Source organism: Nasonia vitripennis, chromosome 4 (assembly GCF_009193385.2).
Source record: "Nasonia vitripennis strain AsymCx chromosome 4, Nvit_psr_1.1, whole genome shotgun sequence".
In the NCBI taxonomy this organism is placed as follows: Eukaryota; Metazoa; Arthropoda; class Insecta; order Hymenoptera; family Pteromalidae; genus Nasonia; species Nasonia vitripennis.
Genome location: NC_045760.1, coordinates 11,082,097 through 11,101,251, shown reverse-complemented (window position 1 = coordinate 11,101,251; position 19,155 = coordinate 11,082,097). Strand labels below are relative to the sequence as shown.

The following is a 19,155-nucleotide window of genomic DNA, read 5'->3' as shown; positions in this document are numbered from 1 at the left end:
TAGAGCTAAAGACAGCAGCGGCAGCATCTTCGGACTTTCTCACGCTATACACACGCTCGGGCGGCTGTGCACAGTCGTATTTAACTACTTGTTTCTCTTTTGCCTGGGCCACGCATATACTCCGCGGAAAGGGACGGTCCCGATCGTTTTCTCTCTCTCTCTCTCTCTCTCTCTCTCTCTCTCTCTCTCTCCCTTCTCTCCCGAGAGTCTTCGCTGCATTATGGGAGTCCACGAGACGCTGGAATGTAGAAAACTGCCGAGCTGACGATTGAGACGCGAGAGCGGCCGCGCGATCGTTAAGCCTCTCCCTCTTATTCTCTCCCTCGAGTTTTTAATCCTCCGGAATAATTAGCGGCCGCGAACTTTTCTTGCGCGCCACGTCTCTATATGTGCTAGAATATAATACAATACACGCGGAGAGAAGCTTTGGTACACATCGGGCTTTTCCATGCCGCGGGGTTAATGAGATAATTTCGATGTACTATTCCTGGCCATGATGCATCGCAAAGTTGGAACGGAAGTGCACAGAGGTGCAGCTGAGCAATTTGCGGTGTGACGCGGCAGCTTTCGAGCATGTAAGAACTATAGGCATATATCGGTAAAGTAGCGTGACAATTCCGACTGATTTACGCGAGTTACGTGTGCGCTGAGATGCTGCGCAGGAGCTTCGAGCCGCGTAACAAATCTTGGAAATTTTAGCTTCGTGCATTCCGAGAGAGAATTGAAACGTCGCATAATCTTTCGAGCTATAAATTGTCTCATACGTCGATCGATCGGTTACGCGATGATTGAGAGATCCTCGATACGTCATGCCCTTAGCGGTATAATAATACACGACGTTGTACACACACTTCGATTTCAATTACACCACATCGGGGGTACCAAGGAAAAAAACCGAAGCTTGAAATCCATAAGTATCGCGTATAATGTGAGGCTTGCAAGCGCGTCAGCCGCCGTAAAATTGCGCATACATACATGAGGAAGGAAATCTTGAACAAGCGCACAGCTGGCTCGATCTTATGGTAATATCTCAAGGCCCCTGGGCCAAGTGCAAAAAAGAAGAGACTTGCTCTCGTTATCCGCCGCCATAAATCTCAGCGAGAGAGAGAGAGAGAGAGAGAGCTTCTAAACTTAATCTGCGTCCCTGGATGCGGAAAATAGCGTTGCGGCAGCAGGTGCGTATTTTCATAATTTCCGATATAGCTTTCCCTATATCGATATAGCATTTGACTGCCCGACGTGTCACACGAGATAGCGTATATACTCTCAGTTGAATGGGTGCAGTAGGAGCAACGGGTAGTAGACACGCGTTGCGCCAAGAGTCTTTTATACGCGCTCAATTACAGCCCATGTGATTTATTCCGCGGGATTTGAATAATGACTGTTTATGCGCGCCGCGATCGTGAGCGAAGAGTCTCTCTCTCTCTCTCTCTCTCTCACTCTCGCTGATTTTTCAAAGCAGACACCAGTTGTATACGCGAGTGCATGTTTCTTTGCACAAAAAACTCTAGGAGGAAACATAAACGATTCGTAATGTCCATAGATACTCGAATTCCTTATCTCATTTTCTGTCGCTGCGTTCGAACCTTTTCCCCAGATTGCGACTCCCAAAGCGCGTCCAACGAAGATAAAGAAAGCAGCGAAAGAACGACTATACCCTGCAGCCACGGAGAAAAGGAAGAGGCCGCAGAACAGGAGTAACAGCGCAGCCTCGGATGAAAAAAAAAGAGGACGAGCAGCCCGAGAGGAAGAAAACTCTCCGCTGCGACGCAGCGAAAAAAGAGGCGGAGTGAGCGACCGAGCGAGAGTAAAGGAGACGGATGGCGCGGCGGCGCTGGCAGAGACAGAGAGAGATGGCCTCGCGAGGTCAGACGAGAAGAGCGAGAGAGAGAGAGAAAAGGGCCTCCTCCTTCTTCCCGTCGCCGTCGTCGTTATCTCTCCGCCGGGCACGAGAGAGACGGAGAGTCTGAAAAACGAAGAATCTTTTCCACCCCGCTCACGGCTGATGCTATGGCAGAGAGAGAGGACAGGAAGCCGAGATTGGGAGAGCGATACCCGTGGAGAAATGAAAATTCGCGTTCGCTTGGGAAAAAAAGTATATAGCTACAGGTATAAGAGCTCGACGGAAGAAAAGCGATGGATCAACCTCCACTCCGAGAAAAAGGGAGAGAGAGGGAGGAGGGCAGGTCACAGCAGCGGCAGCGTCGTCGTCGTCGCCGTTGGGGTGGGGCTGTGCAGTGGAAACGGTGGAGGCGAAGAGGAGAAAGATAGTGGTGCAGCGAAAGAGAGAGAGAGAGAGAGAGGGATATATCCTCTCTGGACCCGGAGGGTATATATGCCGGCGCTTGCAGGAGACGTTCAATACCGTGGCGATGCGACGCCATTGGCTACCGTTTTCTAGCTTTATATACCGCCTATTCCGCTCTCTCTCTCTCTCTCTCTCTCTCTCTCTCTCTCTCTCACTCCGCATTTCCGCGTAATATGCGACTGCCTCCGGAACTTTTTCTACGTACACTCCTCTCACCAGTTTAATCGAATCTCGATTGAATATTCGCAACAAAACGTCGATAATTTCGCGAAAAAACTACGCTACCAATTACCAACATTTTACTTTCGCCGCAATTTCTCCTCGTCCTATATATCATACGCGTACAAGCGCGCACGAATGTAATTCTCACGCACAATTCGCCGCGGTATAATGAGTTTATGCGGGAGTAGGAAGAAGAAAAAAGCTGCGCACAGGTGCACAAAGGGAAGGTGGAAAAAGAAGAAGAAAAAAAGAGAAAATCACGCGCGTGCATTATGTAAAGCTAAGCCGCCCATACATAAGCGCAAATAGGATAAGTATGTATCCAGAGCCGAGGGAGCGCGCTCTGCTCTCTTGACTCGCTTCTCTCTCTCTCTCTCTCTCTCTCTCTCTCTCTCTCTCTCTCTCTCCGCAAGCTCGAGCTTTATAGAGGAGACGCGCGCGCGCGGCCCTTTCAGAGCGGCCGCCTATCTCGCCCCTCTTTCATCCCGGCGAGCTTCCTACTCCTTCGAGCTCGAAAAGTCTGAAGGAGAAAAGCTCTTTGCGTCGTCCTTCTCTCAAAGATATACGTGTGTGCGTGCCGCAGTATATTTATACAACCTTGCACGTTCGGCCCTTCCACTGCGACCGCTTCCAACACGACTGTGCGCCGCCGGCCCTAATTTCATTATGCGCGGGAGCTCGGGTGAGTTTATTACGCTTAGCGCGATCGGAAAGCCTCTTAGCGCGGGTAGTTGGAAAAAATGAATCGGGCGTCGTAAAGTTTCGACCGTTGCTGCTCTCGGATTCGTTTTGAGGAATAAAAGTAGCGTTTCCTTCTTTTTCTATATACCCTATATAAGTATACCGAGAGGATAATCTCGTCGAATTAGCGTGAAAAAGGGGCAGCGAAACGACCGTGAAGGATCTAGAACAATTACATCCTCTCTCCACACCAAACAGCCATGAAACGTCCTCCCCTTTTTTCATAGTCTCGCGCGCGCACCTGCCTCGTCGCATCTGTCGCGATCGAAAATTAGCGGTTTCGCTGATGTCCGGCGTCCTTTTGTTTCAGGCTGCGGATCGACCTGCAGCATGTTGGCTCGTTGCAACCATTCTCTACGAGCAATTAGGCTCGAAGAATGTCTCGACGTCCACTGCGGGAGTGCAATGATCCGGAGAACGATTTTGTCTTGTGCCACGGGCTACGAATCGATTTGGCGTGCGCCAGCTTCTATGCTATGCCTTCTTTTTTGTTCGCGACGTTCGCTCGCTATACATGGTATCCGCGAGTGCCAAGTGTTTTTATTCGACTAGACGATGTCTCGGTTGGGACTTGGAACTTTTTCTCGTAATTTATTATTTCATCGTGACGCGAATACCCCGAGTAGATGGTCTGACCAAGGCAGAACTGCATCCACTTATGCAGAAGTAGAAACGTTATCAGCTTTATAGTATAAACATTTTTCAGTAAAATCATTTTTGTCTGTGAATTTTTCAAAAATATAAATCAATACGCAAGGGTTCATCGACTCTCGTAACTTTTCAACGAGGTCGTAGATTTCTCAGAAAACATCTCGGAGCATTTACGTCCAAGTGACCACGCTTCCCGAGTCGGCCTTATATATCAATTTTCGGCAAAAACAATTTGAAACAATTTGCCCTGACAGCAAGTAAAAAACAAGCGCTGCCCGGACAAAGACTGCATCCCCTAATTCTTAAAAATAAAAAAGCTAACTATACACCACTTCAAATTCGCCCTCGAGTGCATCTGGCGCGCTTAGACGGCAACAATCCTGTCCGTTCCTATATCCATCCGAGTAATCGACGACGCAGCGTTCAGTGACCGCGGCAAATACACACACACACTCCAACAAAAATATACAGGCGAAACGCATGTCATAAAAAGGCGGCGCACTTTCTATGATTCTTGCGCGAAAAAAGCAGGAGCAGCAGTGGCGTCGTCCTCTCGTCGTCGGCGCAGCCGCTAATTCCCCGCACAAGGGGTAATTCGATAATTGCGGCAATCAGTGCGGCCCTTTTCGTAATTTTCGGAGTGACGCGCCCCAGCCATTATCCTCGGGCGCCAACTTCGAACTACCGACCGTAAAATCTCTCGCCGCCGCCGCCGCCGCCGCTGCTGCTCTCTTTTCGTCTTTTGGTTTTATGCGCGCGCGAGCGTCTCCCGTTCGTCTTTTTATTTCAGGGCACTTTTCCTTTTTTCAGGTATTCCGCAGGGTGCTTTTTTACTTTTTTCACCGCGACGCGAGACGATCATCGTCGAGTACAGAGTCTCAACGATGGACTTGACGAATTGGAATGTTGCTTGATATTGACAATTTGAATTTCGCTTTGGAATGGTGTAAACGGTGACGTGATACAAATCTGGATACAAGGCTTAACGATCGAAATTTTTACAATACTGATCCTCGTGGATACATCACGGTAAGAGTACATACATACATGAGGATGCAAACTATAATCTAACGATAATCAACGAAGATAAAACGATAAACTTTTGCAAGTTATCAGTACTATTGGACTAAACTTAATCCATCTGCAGGCTTGATTTCAATTTATTCCTTTAATATCTTTCAAAGAAGCCGATAATGCGAATGTTCAATTAAATTTGATTAAAGTTATGTAGCTAACGTAGGTATCTGCTATGTATTCATCGTTTACCTTCATCATACAAATGTGTGAATTTAAATATGTATCAGCGTTCAAGAATGACAATAATATTAATTTTGATAATACATATTCTTTATTCAACCATTTCTCGTACAACTAAATAATAATAATATAGAAATTGATTAAAATTCATTGTATCATTCAAAAATAACGTTGAGAAATTGTAAAAAAGTAATCATTTTTGAAAAAAATATGAAACATTTTCTGTAAATAACGTAAAACTAGAAAGTTGTACAACATTTCTTATTACAAAAACATGGTTAAAAAATTACAAACTGGCGGCATTTTTTTTGTCATTTTGAAATAAAAATAGTTATTCAAGTTGTGATTAATGTATTTTTAGGACAAAAGCCTTTAAATCGCTGATTATAACAGTCCAATAACAATGGTTTTCTTATTTAATAAGGCAACGACATTAAGTATCACAACGATTTAGTAGATGCAATAACACTGATAATTTTTTACAAATTGGATACCGAAAATCGCATTGAACAATGATAACTACAAAATATGAAAGTCAGATGTCATTTTCCAACTTTAACTTCGAAGATAATATATTATTTTACATAAGCACTTTAGAGGAACGCATGTTTCAAGTATAATCGTATGGATACGCAAGTACTGAATAAACATCAACCTGTTAGTAGGTATTTATAACGCGTATATTTAAAAAATAGATATAAAAATGATACTTCCAATTCTATGCTAATCCTTTAAACTTAGTACAAGGACACTTTTCATACATAATATTAATGTTCTGTCGTCTACAATAAGTATTTAAGCAAGCTATACAAAATAAGAGTAATGACTTATAAAGTCAAAAAATTTAAACTTCCATTACATCGACGTCGGAATTCTTAGAGATATTCCCTGATTTATCGCTATTTTTATCCTCTTTCGTACTTACATTCTTATTCGCATCACTTTTGGACTGACTCTTTGATTTGTCGACTTTCTTTGTGCTATCAGTTTTGGAAGAAACTGAAGGAGCATCAGGTTCGTCGCTGTCATCTATAATCATACAGTCATCATCGTCTAGATCTGCTTTTTTAGATTTATCATCCTTCTTAGTGTCACTAGTATTGGAGTTATCTTTAGTTACAAATTTGTCCATTAGACTAACACGAGGCGACTTCGGGAAAGGCTCTCCCCGAGGAACAGAAACGAGTGAGGCGCGTTTCGGTGGTTTGTTCATGGGTGGCGTAGGCTTAACCCCGGATGTGCTGGTCGTGGGATTTTCTGCCAACTTCGTTGTTGGCGTAATAGCTTTTTCGGGCGCTTTCGACGTCGGTGTAGATACCTTATCTGCCAACAGCTGCTTTTGCATTTCTTCGGCAGTTAACGTTTTCGTAAACTGCGTAATGAGAGGTACCATTTTCTTTTCCTTTTCCTTTTCCTTCTCTTTTTCCTTTTCATCAGTTTTATCAACCGCTTCAACAATATTCTTTTTCTTCGGGGTTAAGCAGTACGTCCAGTTATTCAATACATTCAATTTTTCGTCTCCCAAGTATTTCGTTCGAATTTCGTCATTGACGTACCAGCAAGCCTTTCCGTTCATGGGTCCAGGCTCGGAACAAGTAATTCGCTTCGTTATCTCTTGAAACTTTTGCTGCACCTTCAACTTGGGCAGAGGCTTTTCTCCCTCTCTTTTTTTATTCCAAAACTCTAAGAACTCCTTGATGAGAAAGCCACGACCGTGTGGGTTATAATGAAGCAAACGAATCAAGTCTGGCATGGCTTCTTCCATGGCCTTGGCCTTCCTTGCGCTTGAAGCATATTTCTGCGACGGGGTACCACATTCTGTGTCATTGAGGTTATCAGCATCTGCTGGAGCTGTCAATACTACGGGAATTTCACGAACCCAGGCGTGGCGTGCTGTAAGGAACTGAACTGCGTATGGCAGCGCTAAAATAAAAAGCGACGGTAAGTACTGTTTTATATTTTTACATACATATAATACGTGTCTTATTTTAAAAATCAAATACTCACTGTTTTCTGGATAAGCGTTATTTTCAGCCATCCAAACGCAGCCGATGACTTTAGGCTTGAGCTTCTTGGTTTTCGCATTTCTTTCCGCCTCGAACTGCTCTCCCAGAATTTTGAGTTTCGTTTTCTGATTTTCAGGATTCTGCAATAGTTGAGAAAACACCGTATTAATAAGTTTTCCTTGAGTGAACTGCAAATAAAGGATTATAAAAAGAAAAACACTGCAAGTACCAAGTCTCCTGCCTCTTCATCGTCGTCTTCCTCGTCGGCGCCAATTTCTTCTTCAGACAGGTATCTGCAATAAACAAGTGTGAGTCAGTGTGATGTTATAACCCTCAGAATTGGCGTATAGATTTTATTAACTTACCCATGAGGTACCATAAAGTCGTTGTCGACGTCATACTCGTTTTCCTCGGCATTTTCTTCATCCTTCTCCTTCTCGTCCTCCGATCCGTGAATGGATTCTCCCGGTTCTTCTTCTTCCCACTCGTCGTCTGAATCAACCTCGTAATCGAACCACTTCTGCAAAGAAAAAACACGATCATTAGCGTTGTTAAAGACTCGTCAGATACGTACAAAGTGTTTTCGAATATAAGATTGTCAGTTATAGTTTTTTCAAAGCCTAAAAAACAAATTGCGAAACGCTCGCGGTATTTAAAACTGTGTGTTTCGTCAATTATTCCATTAGCATCGCAGATATCCGACATTGTATCATACCACATCATAAACCTGTCAACCGACTCACTTTCGCAAATCTCAAAAACAAACGTCGCCGCAATATCGCTCTCTTTCTTTCTCTCTTCTCGCAAATTAATTGTTATCAGCCGCTGAAAGCCTACACTGTCCAGTCGCAAGCGCAATTCGAAATAAAAGAAGAGAACGAACGGAAAAAAGAATCGTTCGGGCGGTATCTCGTCTGGCTCTCGAAATCTCGCGCGCGAGCGAGTGAGATGCTGTGTTTGTGTGAATAAGCAGGACATCGGTATCAGGGCAACTTCCTTGACGAGCGATATCGCGCGGGGGAAGGCATAAACGGCAGCGCTGCTGCCGGTTCTCGGGCCCAAGTTTTTTAATCTCGAGTTAGTCAAAGAAGAATTGCCGCGGCCGGTTGAACAATTCAGTTTCGTTCGAGACTGTTTGAGGTGTTTCGTGAATGAAAGTTTTAGTTCAGGCGAGTCGTATCAGTGATATAGCTTGGTTGATGATTGATGATAGAGTTGGAAGTGTAAAGTTGGTATGCTGACTTTTTTTTCAAATTAGTACCTGTTTCCCGGCGAAAGAATCTCTATTATAATTGAATGAAATACTTGTTTTTGTACAGCGATTTTGCAGGATGAGTGTCTCTTGAAAATTACAAAATCCAAAGAAGATCGTAGTAGAAGTTTAGTGCACTCGATTTGTCGATCGTTGTGTAAATCAACGTCGATTCTAAGCTCGCGTTAACCATTGATTCATTCTCGGATGAGAGAGTGATCTCCGGATCGACGTGTGACAGCCATGGAATTGAATCGTCGCGGGAAAATAAACGAAAACGACAGTCGACATTGATTCTAATTATTGCAATTCTCGAACAGCTTTTGGAAACGAAATACGTGAAGGTAATAATAGGTGAGGAAAACAAACAAAATGACTACGCAATATAACTGTGAAAATTTAGATGTTTCGATTTCATATTTCTCGATCAACGAGAATGCACAGTTGTGGCATAGTAGTGGGATCTTTCCAAAATGATATGTCATCGGTTTCTAAAGCGTCGAATTGATTCTTTTTTTTTTCAAACACACATAAAATACATACACTATTTAAAAAATGTTTTGCGCTCAGTAAAACATTTACTTATTACAACTATATCAACATATAGCTTTTCTCTATTACATTGTTTTTATAAACGACTGGCTCCGCTGTCATTTTTCCGCCATAACACATTAAACATACAAAGCATTCAGAATTTTAAGATCGTTAAACATTGCACAGATTCATCTGTATTTATTTTAAACGAATATATGTACGACATTAACATTGACGTACGTTATATAGCGATAATACGTTTGTAACCGAAAGCACTCAAGTATTTCTCGTAACATCATCACCTTGATTGCACTCAGGTCACAGTTTAATGATAAGCCTGTATCTAACTAAATTAAGATTCGACTATACTTATCCTCGATTAATTAATTAACCGGAGAAGCACCGGGTAATTTATATCCGAGGAAAAATTTGAGAGCTTGTTGCATAAAAGATATTGCATCAAGATCTTACGATACAATTGTCAAATGTTGTTGTAGACGATGATCACATAAACTCCAAAATGCAATGCGTGCACTAAGCCACATAAGATACTGCGTTGTACAATAAGAGATTAACTTAAAACTATGAATAATACTAGATCAGATACATATGCGTTAGGGGTGCAAGCAACGCAAGGATCACCGAAATAACGGGTGAAAATGTTTTGTCGACTGTATTTGGAAGAAGATCTTTGATACAGATAAATTTTATTTTCAAAAATTCGATGGGTTCATAAAAAATCGAGAGGAATTTTATATAACGTTATGAATTCGTTTCCTCAGTACTGTGCAACTGATAATCCACCAAACAGATGACTATTGCTGCTACATCAGACGAAAATAAAATCGGCACAGATATGATTATAGCATGAAAATAAATAATCGACATGTCACGTACACCGTGCACGACTATACATCCCGTAAACACGCGCAAAAAATTCCAAATCATATATTTCGACATTGATAAGGATTGAAAAAATCGCTCGTACTAATCATAATTTAAATTAAATTCATACCGCTAAAAATAATTCTAAAAAAACTACGCTTTCGTTGCAAGCAAAAAGAAGAAAGTACGCGCAATCACGATCAAAATATTTCGTGCAAACCCTTGCAGGCATCGGGGAAAAAAAAACTATTGACGCAAGCCCATCGCGATCTAATAAAATCGAAGTGACGTGCACGCCGGGCATACATGCCGCGCACAAAACTATATGCCAGATCCCCGTGAAACGCGCGCGAGCGGGGAAAAAACAAACCAGACGCGGACACTCCAGTACGTGTCAAGCGGCGAGAGGTGTCGGGAATGACGTACGAGCTCGGCAACGCGCGCACATGCAAGTGTGGATTTTCGGGAGAAAAGCGTGAAGCGCGGCGACACTCTTTTACGGCGTGTTTTCGGGGATTTAGGGCCATGTGTAATGGCTGTTTAATGCTCCGCTCACGATAGCCGAATAGCTTGTATCTGCTGCTGTTGCATCTATAATGCCTATGTATAATGTGGGAATGAATATGGTTTATGTTTGGAGATGCATCAGGGAATTATAAGATTCGAGATAAGGAGGGCTGTGTTAGGTGATGATTAGGAACGACTGGTATTTTATCGACTGTTCATTTCGTCGATGAGGTGCTTCGATCGAATCGAAACTGTAATGAGTCAATGGTATCAAGGTCGAGCATCTGTTAGGTTCTACATAGAAAAATATATGTGGCGAATTGGAAAGAGATTAGATTTCCCATTCTTTGTCAATTACGTGTAGGAAAAACGATACGTCGCTTGCAAACATGTGCGTAATATGGGAAATCCGTGTTATCAAAACACAGCGAGAATCAAATATTTTCATCCGGCGCGACAATAATAAACATATAGAAAATTCAACTCGCTATGCAACGTATATACGCTACCACTATATCTCTATTTCGAACGTACAGCTTATTAAGCAAATATAAGCGCGATAAAAGAGATGCTTTAATTGCATTTATTTCTCTCTCGGTCGCGGCTAGAAACATTGATAGGCTAAACGTACCATTTACTCCGTTACACAATCACACTCTTGTTTACAGATAACGCTTTTCTATGACTCACTTTGCTCGGCATTCCCGAAAATTAATATACCACGTCAATCAGCCGAACAGACACGCGCTGGTAAACGAAAATACGTTGCCCGTATAATACAGCGATTATAAATCGTTATTCAATTGATGTGCCTTAAAACTGTCAGCTGTAGACTGCAATTACGTGATTCACTTTTGTAATATTAGAATAATATACGATTCGAGCATCGGCGAAATTGTTCGAGAAACTTGACCTAGATGACGTCGATCCAAACTTTTTTCAGCTTTACAGAAAATCCCTGCAGAGCTCGCTGCAAAAAAAGCTAATCTAAACAAAATATAGACAGATAATTTAAAAGGCTCGCGCGCGCGCACGAACGCACACACACGCGTCACCCTATCAGCTCAATTAATTTATAGAACCAATCCCGCTCTATTTTTTTTCTCCTCTCGCTTTTCGATAAGCCGCAATCGTCGTCTCGGATTCCCAATAAACGTCGCATCCGCAAAAAATCTTATCGCGGCCCATTCGTACCATCGTCGCCGGCGTCGCGAAAAAATCGCACACCACATGCAACGTCACGCGCTGTCTCTCTCTCTCTCTCTCTCTCTCTCTCTCTCTCTCTCTCTCTCTCTCTCTCTTTAAAAAAAATTCCTCTCTTACTAAACAGACCTGTGGAATTCGAGCATAGACGCGACTCGAAGACGAGAAATAAATGGAATGATACTATATACGCGCATACGTATGATACAGGGGAGAGAGAGAGAGAGAGAGAGAGAGAGAGAGAGAGAGAGAGAGAGAGAGAGGACGTTTATCAGGACATGCGCTGCTCGCGTTTCTGTCCTCGTTAATATCGCGAGCTAATTGTCCAATTAGCGCCACGAAGGCGCGCGCGTGCTCGCTATAGTACAATACACGTAACCTCGTGTGTGCAGCAGCATCATCACTCTCTCTCTCTCTCTCTCTCTCTCTCTCTCTTTCCTTTTTTGTCTGCGATTGCAGATTTTCTGGCCGTTATTTTTTTGTTTTGTTTTGTTTTCGTTTTATTTTCATTGAAGAGAAACTTAGTTTTGCAAGACTAATAAGCATAATCGCGGATTATTATATAGCATTATAAATAGAAGCTACTGATGGCGTATCGATACATATTGGAATTTGAAATTCCTTCACACTGGCGCGTAAAGCAACATCGTAATGATAAAGTGACATTATTAGCTCCAAAGCGTACAATATGCAGAGGCTTTCGGATTAGGTAAGAGCGTATACCGTGTACGACCTTCGGCAAACACGCGGCTTGTATAATGCAAAACATCGCCCATTATGCGAAATACAATTCTCCCGTCTGCTACCGTCGCCACATGCAGTGTATAACGAAAAGCGCATATACAGCAACAGTCATCGATCGCCATACTCGTCTCTCACCAATTTTTTTTCCTCAACCAGCGAGACACAACCCGCGAGAGCATAATCTCCTTTCCCTCTCTTCTTATCTCGCGTTGTAAATTCCCCTCTGAAAAATCCTACTCTCTCCGTCTCTCCGTCTCTCTCTCTCTCTCTCTCTCTCTCTCTCTCTCTCTCTCTCTCTCTCTCTCTCTCTCTCTCTCGCTCGCTCGGTATGTTTCTGTCTCTCTCTTTGTCGGGCCCTCGCTGTCCCCAGGGGGATGGATCGCGGCGCTTGGTACCGGATGGCACAGAGCTGATATCTCTTGGCGCAGATCAACTGCTCTCGGCGTCGCCGGGCTCGTTCTCCTTCGATTCCTGGTCCAGAGTTCGCAGTTCGCTCCCGAACGCGCTGACAAGAGGTCCTCTCTCTTCTCCTCTCTAGCTCATTTACTTGCGATTGGATCTTCCTTTTTTCCTGAGTGCAGGAGCTTTGTTGTCGCTCTTTGGAGATACCAAAAGTTGGCGGTGTTCTCAGTGTTTCGTACAGTTTTTCCAAAGATTTTTGATTTTCTGCTTCGCGAAGAAACTTCTGCGTTTTTGATGTCAAAAGTGAAGGACTCCTGAAGGATCTCCCGATTGATTATATAGACGGTATCAAAATGATCGAGGACAGTTTGATTTTCGACGTGAGTACAAAAAGCAATTTCATTAGCGTATAACCACGGCCGTCAATTAACACTCGTATTTCGTCAATAATCAAAACGCAATCCTGAGATTCGATCAACAATGTCGCTGAGTTCAGAGCGCAAAGTTTAAATCGCGCGCCTCGCGCAATGTAGTCGCGATTGTGTTATTCGCCGGCAGTATTACTTACACGCGACTTCTCCGATGCTACAGTGTCTTAGTCAGCGCCGGGCTCCTCGGGTTTTACGCATTACGCATAAGTCGGCAGACGACTCGCGCGCGCTCGCTCGTGTTTGCTTTCGGCAAAATCGCAAATTTTTTTCTGTTTACGACGCGATTTTTTACACTGGATTTTCACTTATCGAGTAGACTCTTGTGTAGTTTGTCGCTGATTAACACATGAAGAGCAGTCGTAGAAGTATACAATTTAGTGAGGTGATCAATTTTTTTTTAAACTGTGAGAAAATACGCGCATTTCGTTGAGTTACGAGAGCGTCGTCATGAGGTTTTGTGCACGAGTATGTAAGTTTGTTATTGCAGTATAGCACAAGTGTCTTTCGACACAGGCTTTACCATGAGCGCTGCGGTGAATCATTTGAAATGGAAAATGCGAATAACGTTATATAATGTTATCGGGTCTTCGGTTATCGCATTAATCTACAATAGCGCGTTCTACGCCATACACGACATCGTTTAACGAATAAGAGAAAAAAATGATGCATTCAATCATAATTGTCCCTTGCAATAGGTCATAGAACCCGACCGAGTTTCTTTTTAAGCGTATCGTGAATGTCGACTTGTAAAAAAACATTTCTATCTCGCGCCTCGACGCTAAATTGAATTTCGAAGAATTCTAAAGTACCATTAAATAATAACGAAATGAAAATTCTGAATGTTTCAGCAGATGGCAGACGAGCTGCTGTTCTCGGCCCTCGGGCTCGACACGAGTCCGACGTTTACGGAGCGACACGACCTGTCGCCGAATTCGACGAGTTTTTTCTCCGACTATGAAACTCCCTGCACCACGCCATCGAGCGAGAATTCGGAATTTCACGAGAGCCTGGAAAACCCAACGAGTGGAATGCAGGACTTTTACACGGACTCGGTATACTCGCCGGAAGTCCCGTGGAACGACTGGACCATGAATACATCGGCACCTGCGGGTAAACATTTATTTTTAACTTCAATCTTTCAGAAAATACCGCGATTTTCGTACGAAAAAACAAGCGTGATTAAAAACAACTCGATGATTTTCAGGCGAGCTGAGCGACCTGGTGTCGGACCTTGAGTGGTGTCTGGACAAAGAATGGAATACAGGCCTCCCGGTGCGAACACCTCTCTGCACACCGGGATGCGAAGACTTCCTGCATCTACCCCTACCGAAACCACAGCCTCAGTGCTTGCAGCTTGAGGAGCCGCTACTGGTTCTAGGCATCGATCTCAGATCCATAGAAGACAATCTTGGTACTACTTTAGGTGAATATTCTCGCACATAATATACTCGCTTCTCTAGCTTCTTATGGCTGTTGCGTAACCATTAATTCAATTCGCAGACTTCAATAACAATCAATCGAACGAGAACCTCGAGGCGAGCACAGCTGACGCAGCTCTGGCAACTCACGACTACACGAATCGCAGCTTAGCCCAGGCAGCTGAGGACCGTTGCTTTCCCTGCACATATCAAGGCTGCGCAAAGGTAATGACCGAGCTTGCGATGTACATAAAATTGATTTTACATCGATCGACCAATTTCGCAATAACAAAAGTATATGCATGTACTAAACGAACGAAATCTATCAAGATATTGCATCATAAAATACCGCAACTCCTACTAGATTTCCCAAACACGCAATAACCACAATTACTCTCGCCACTAGGTCTACGCGAAGGCCTCGCACCTTAAGGCCCACTTGCGCCGTCACACTGGCGAGAAGCCGTTCGCCTGCACGTGGACGGGCTGTGGCTGGCGTTTCAGCCGCTCGGACGAGCTGGCCCGACACCGACGCTCTCACTCCGGCGTAAAGCCCTATCCTTGCGATCTCTGCGCCAAGCGTTTTGCCCGCAGTGACCATCTGGCCAAGCACCGCAAGGTCCATCGCAAGAACGCCTACAACGCGCTCTTCCCTGGAGAAACAGTTCGTGGATTCCGAGCACCTAAGAACACGGCCAACATCGCTGTCACCGCCGAGGCTTGATGTGGAGGAGAGTGATATGATTCTCACGTATTATTCTTGCGAAGATTTCCGGGAGAAACAAAGACCAAAGAGATGAGTCTTGCCTTTTTTCGTATGAACATGTGCCGAGAGTGCGAGCAGAGAGTGTGGACGATTGTTACTAATCCTAATAGATGCGTGGTATGTGTCGAGGAGGATGTAAATGCTGCACACGAGTAGAGAGGATGTTCATCTGTCAATGAGATTTAATAGAGCTTCCATATGTGCCTTACGTTATGACTAATAAGTTTAGCTATTAAGCGTAATATCGGATGTTAGAACATCTTGATGAAATGCAACCAGGTTTACTAATTGTTATTTTGTTAAAAATACTGCAAAAGTCGGGATTAGAACTATGAATTAGAACGTAAGTAAAATATATTTAGTCAGATTATCCAAAAACCTATTGCTGCTATTGAAATTGACTAATATATAACGTGATAAAAGGAATGCCAAACTTCGATGCCCGAGATTTTGCAAAAATTAACTTGTCTGACTAAGTATACTTATACCGCTCTCTAATTTTATAAAAATATATAATTATCTTATGAACACCACATTGTATGATAAGCTTTTGATACTTTCATGTTTAGTTAGCTTAAATAAACAATAAGTTGTTTTAAGATTTGGATTGTAATCACTGGACAGAAGATGTACAGTTTTGTAGCTAAACGTCCAACTTTTACTAAGATTTACCTCCTTTAATGGAGCATACAATGAAATCACTGTACCCATAGATAATTTGTCTCGCGGCAGTTATACTTATAACATAATGCGTATTTTTACATTATTTTAAATATACAATGATAAGTATATATACATATAAGAAAATAAAAGGCTTCCTACTTAAGTGTGTTAAATCCTTTAGAGACTAATGAAAAATAATTAAATCCTTCAGTTAAATCATACCCTGAACAAATATGCATATTTCAGGATTAGTTTTTTGGTACAAATTAACGCAATGACTTTCGAATGACTATAGAAAAAGTACTTACTGTATCCTTTGCGAACGGCCTGCGTGGATTGATCGATTTACTCTTTTTTCGCCAAGTTCCCCAATATGGTGGTCGACGGTTGTCTCCAAACAACAAGAGTTTAGCGCGATGCTTCTCTACCACACCATTACCAGCTTGCACAACACTTGCACTTTCTTCTTCCTCGTCTTCTGCAAAATCATAATAAATCAAATTTAATTAATATCCCTTATGAAACTTCAACGTCATTGAAAAAATAGTTTACCTAAAATAACAATGTCATCATTTGACGATTCAAATGGCCACGTTCTTTCAGACTTCCTTATGCTATGCTTCTTATTTTTTATCTCGTTTATGTACAATTCGGATTTATTTGCGCCGCTACTTGTAACAAGTTCGTCGAGTTTCGACTTTTCACTTTGGGTCAAATTTCTCCGTGTATGAGGAGCAACCCGCATATCAGCCTTTATTTCGAAAGGCATGAAATTTCTTCCTTCGATATTCGTCTCCTCTTCGACGACCTTAGTTTCTGAAGGTTTCTTTGGTACAAAGAAACTTACGAAATTGCTCACCGTCTTCATTTTTTTCCTTTCTGCTTCCAGTCTTTCTTCTTCTTTTCTCCTTTTTTCTTCTTCTTTCGCTTCTTCACGTTTGCGGCGATCTTCTTCTTTAGCTTCCTTTTCTTTTTGTTTTTGTCTGTGAATTAAAATGGGCACACGATTATAAAACCATCAATAGAAAATATACCAAAATTTAATTGTTTTTTCTTTGCTTACTCAATCTCGGCTTGCTTTTTAAGCTCCTTCAATTCTTTTTCTTTCCTTTTTTGTTCTTTCAGCAACTTTTCCTTCTCTTCACGCTCTCGCTTTTTTTCTTCCTTCTCTTTTTTCCTGCTTTCTCGCTCTTCTTGTAGTTTTTTCTCTCTTTCCTGAAATCACAATACAAATTTTATATACTTATCTGAAAAAGAACGATCAAACATTAATAAACATTCATCAATAATGTAAACTCACTAATCTTTGTTTTTCTCGGTTTTCACGTTTCTTTTGAATTTCCAATTTCCTTTCTATTTGTTTTGGAGTTAACTTTTTGTTTTTTGAGGAAGAATCCAACAATTTATTTCTTGTAGGTGTTAATACCTTGGTTTTATTGCTTCTGTTTGTATCATCTTTACTATCTGTATCTTCGTGCTCCGTTTTTTTGCTATCGGTATCAGATTTTCCAGAATCATCATCCTCGTCATCAGCACTGTCATCTGAAAGTATAATATCAGAGTCCACATCCATTTTTTCGCTTTCATCCAAGCAAGATGTATCTACACACAATTTTTCATCTTCATCAGACTCTTTCGAATCAGAGTCTTCAGATTTATTTTTATTTTTCAAAGCATTATCCTTTTTATCTGTTTCTGTTTCAGATTTATTTTTATTTTTTGAAGCAGTATCCTTTTTATCTGTTTTCGATTTCTGTAACTTCTCACTTTTATTTGTTTTTTGCAAAGTGGTTTCAACCTCTTCATCAACTGTTATATCTACAATATCCTTGGTATTATTATTTACACTCTTCATTTTTTCAGAGGTTTCCTCTTTATTTTTATTTGTTGATGTTTGTTCGCTTTTACTTTCCATACTACTTTTTTCAACTTTTTTGAAAAACTTGGTCAATGGACTGGCTTGAATTTTTTCAGCCTTCTTAGCTTTCCCAGGTCCTTTACCTGATGTAGATTTTTTATTCTTTGTGTCTGTATCTTCAGTGGATGCCACCTTTGAAGCATCTTTAACATCATCAGTTTCGTTGCTGCTCTTGTTTTCTTCTTTATCAACAACATCTTTTTCATCAAGAACTATGATATCATCAGTCTCATTTTTTTCGACTACTTTGAAAGCATTTTCCTTTGTGTTAACTTTGGCTTGCTTTGCACTCCTACAGCTCGGAGATGATGCCTGTTTTCGCTTCTTGTTGGCTACTGGTGAATCTGACACTAATGTTTGAAAAGGCAGCCTCGCTACAAATAGATAAATCAATTATCATACTATTTACATCATAACTAAAGATGTAATTTTGTTAAGAGAAAGTAAAAGGATTATCTACCTTGCTTGGATTTCTTTGTCTTCGAGTCCACAACTGCATCGACCTGACACTCTCCATCATCTCCAGATAAGTCCATAATTTTCATTCCTGGAAAGAGATGACGATTAGAAACTTTGTAAAAATTGTTATTTAATTGAAATAGCCATCTGCTACATGCATGAGACTAGTAAATACTTCCTTTCCGCGAAAACATTATAAAATTTTCATTTGTTCACTACTTTTGGCAATAAATGAACTCAAACTGTTGCATGATGACAACAAATACACGAAAAATACTTTAAGAATAATCTGCTTACAAAAACTATAGTTACAAGCTAATAAAATTACACAAGGCAAACCTTTCTTGCAAGAGTCAAATTCCCAGAACCTTGTGAAGGGAGATAATGAATTCAGCAAAGCAGAGCACGAGCCTTTTGCGCGCACTGCGATTCCATGTCCCAGAGCACCGAAGCTCGAAGATTTTGTCTACCACGTATCACATGCACTAGGAGGGCCCTTTTGACTTTTTGATTTTCACAAATTTCAAAGAGATTACCACTTTTTGACAATTATTTTTGACACTTTCGCGGACTACAAAGAACACAGCCGTCCGGTATCAACGAAATCCGCGGGAAAATTGTCAGTGGAAGGGATGAGCGTCAATGACGTTGCAGTAAGACGTAGATGCTTGGCGGCTCCTTGAAAATCTGACATCTGACTTTAGTCTCGTTTTCAATCTGGAAGTTTACCTTCAGTCATAGAAAAAATGCCTTTGATAGACGGGAGAACGTTTGAAATCTTTTAGGTT

At 41.9% G+C, this 19,155-nt stretch overlaps 2 protein-coding genes across 13 annotated transcripts; one reads left to right on the top strand and one right to left on the bottom strand.

Moving 5' to 3' along the window:
• Positions 1 to 5,247: 5,247 nt before the first annotated feature.
• On the bottom strand, positions 5,248 to 19,009 carry LOC100115056 (chromatin assembly factor 1 subunit A). The gene is made up of 10 exons (XM_001599831.6): positions 18,707 to 19,009; positions 18,369 to 18,455; positions 17,291 to 18,282; positions 17,054 to 17,205; positions 16,543 to 16,973; positions 16,299 to 16,468; positions 7,551 to 7,705; positions 7,415 to 7,478; positions 7,187 to 7,325; positions 5,248 to 7,102 (listed from the first exon to the last, which is right to left on the bottom strand). The coding sequence occupies exons 2-10, from the start codon at positions 18,451 to 18,453 to the stop codon at positions 6,024 to 6,026; spliced, it is 3,267 nt and encodes a 1,088-aa protein (XP_001599881.2). The 5' UTR covers positions 18,454 to 18,455; positions 18,707 to 19,009; the 3' UTR covers positions 5,248 to 6,023.
• LOC100680014 (zinc finger protein 836) lies at positions 8,271 to 16,153 on the top strand. Of its 12 annotated transcripts, none has more exons than XM_016988096.3 (6): positions 8,271 to 8,417; positions 8,505 to 8,781; positions 13,995 to 14,253; positions 14,348 to 14,566; positions 14,644 to 14,786; positions 14,968 to 16,153. In XM_016988096.3, the coding sequence occupies exons 3-6, from the start codon at positions 13,995 to 13,997 to the stop codon at positions 15,283 to 15,285; spliced, it is 939 nt and encodes a 312-aa protein (XP_016843585.1). In that variant the 5' UTR covers positions 8,271 to 8,417; positions 8,505 to 8,781; the 3' UTR covers positions 15,286 to 16,153. The 12 variants fall into 12 exon arrangements, with proteins under 12 accessions (XP_016843585.1, XP_031785050.1, XP_031785051.1 ...); XM_031929190.2 differs by having other exon boundaries at positions 13,992 to 14,253; XM_031929191.2 differs by having other exon boundaries at positions 8,505 to 8,791.
• Positions 19,010 to 19,155: the final 146 nt, after the last annotated feature.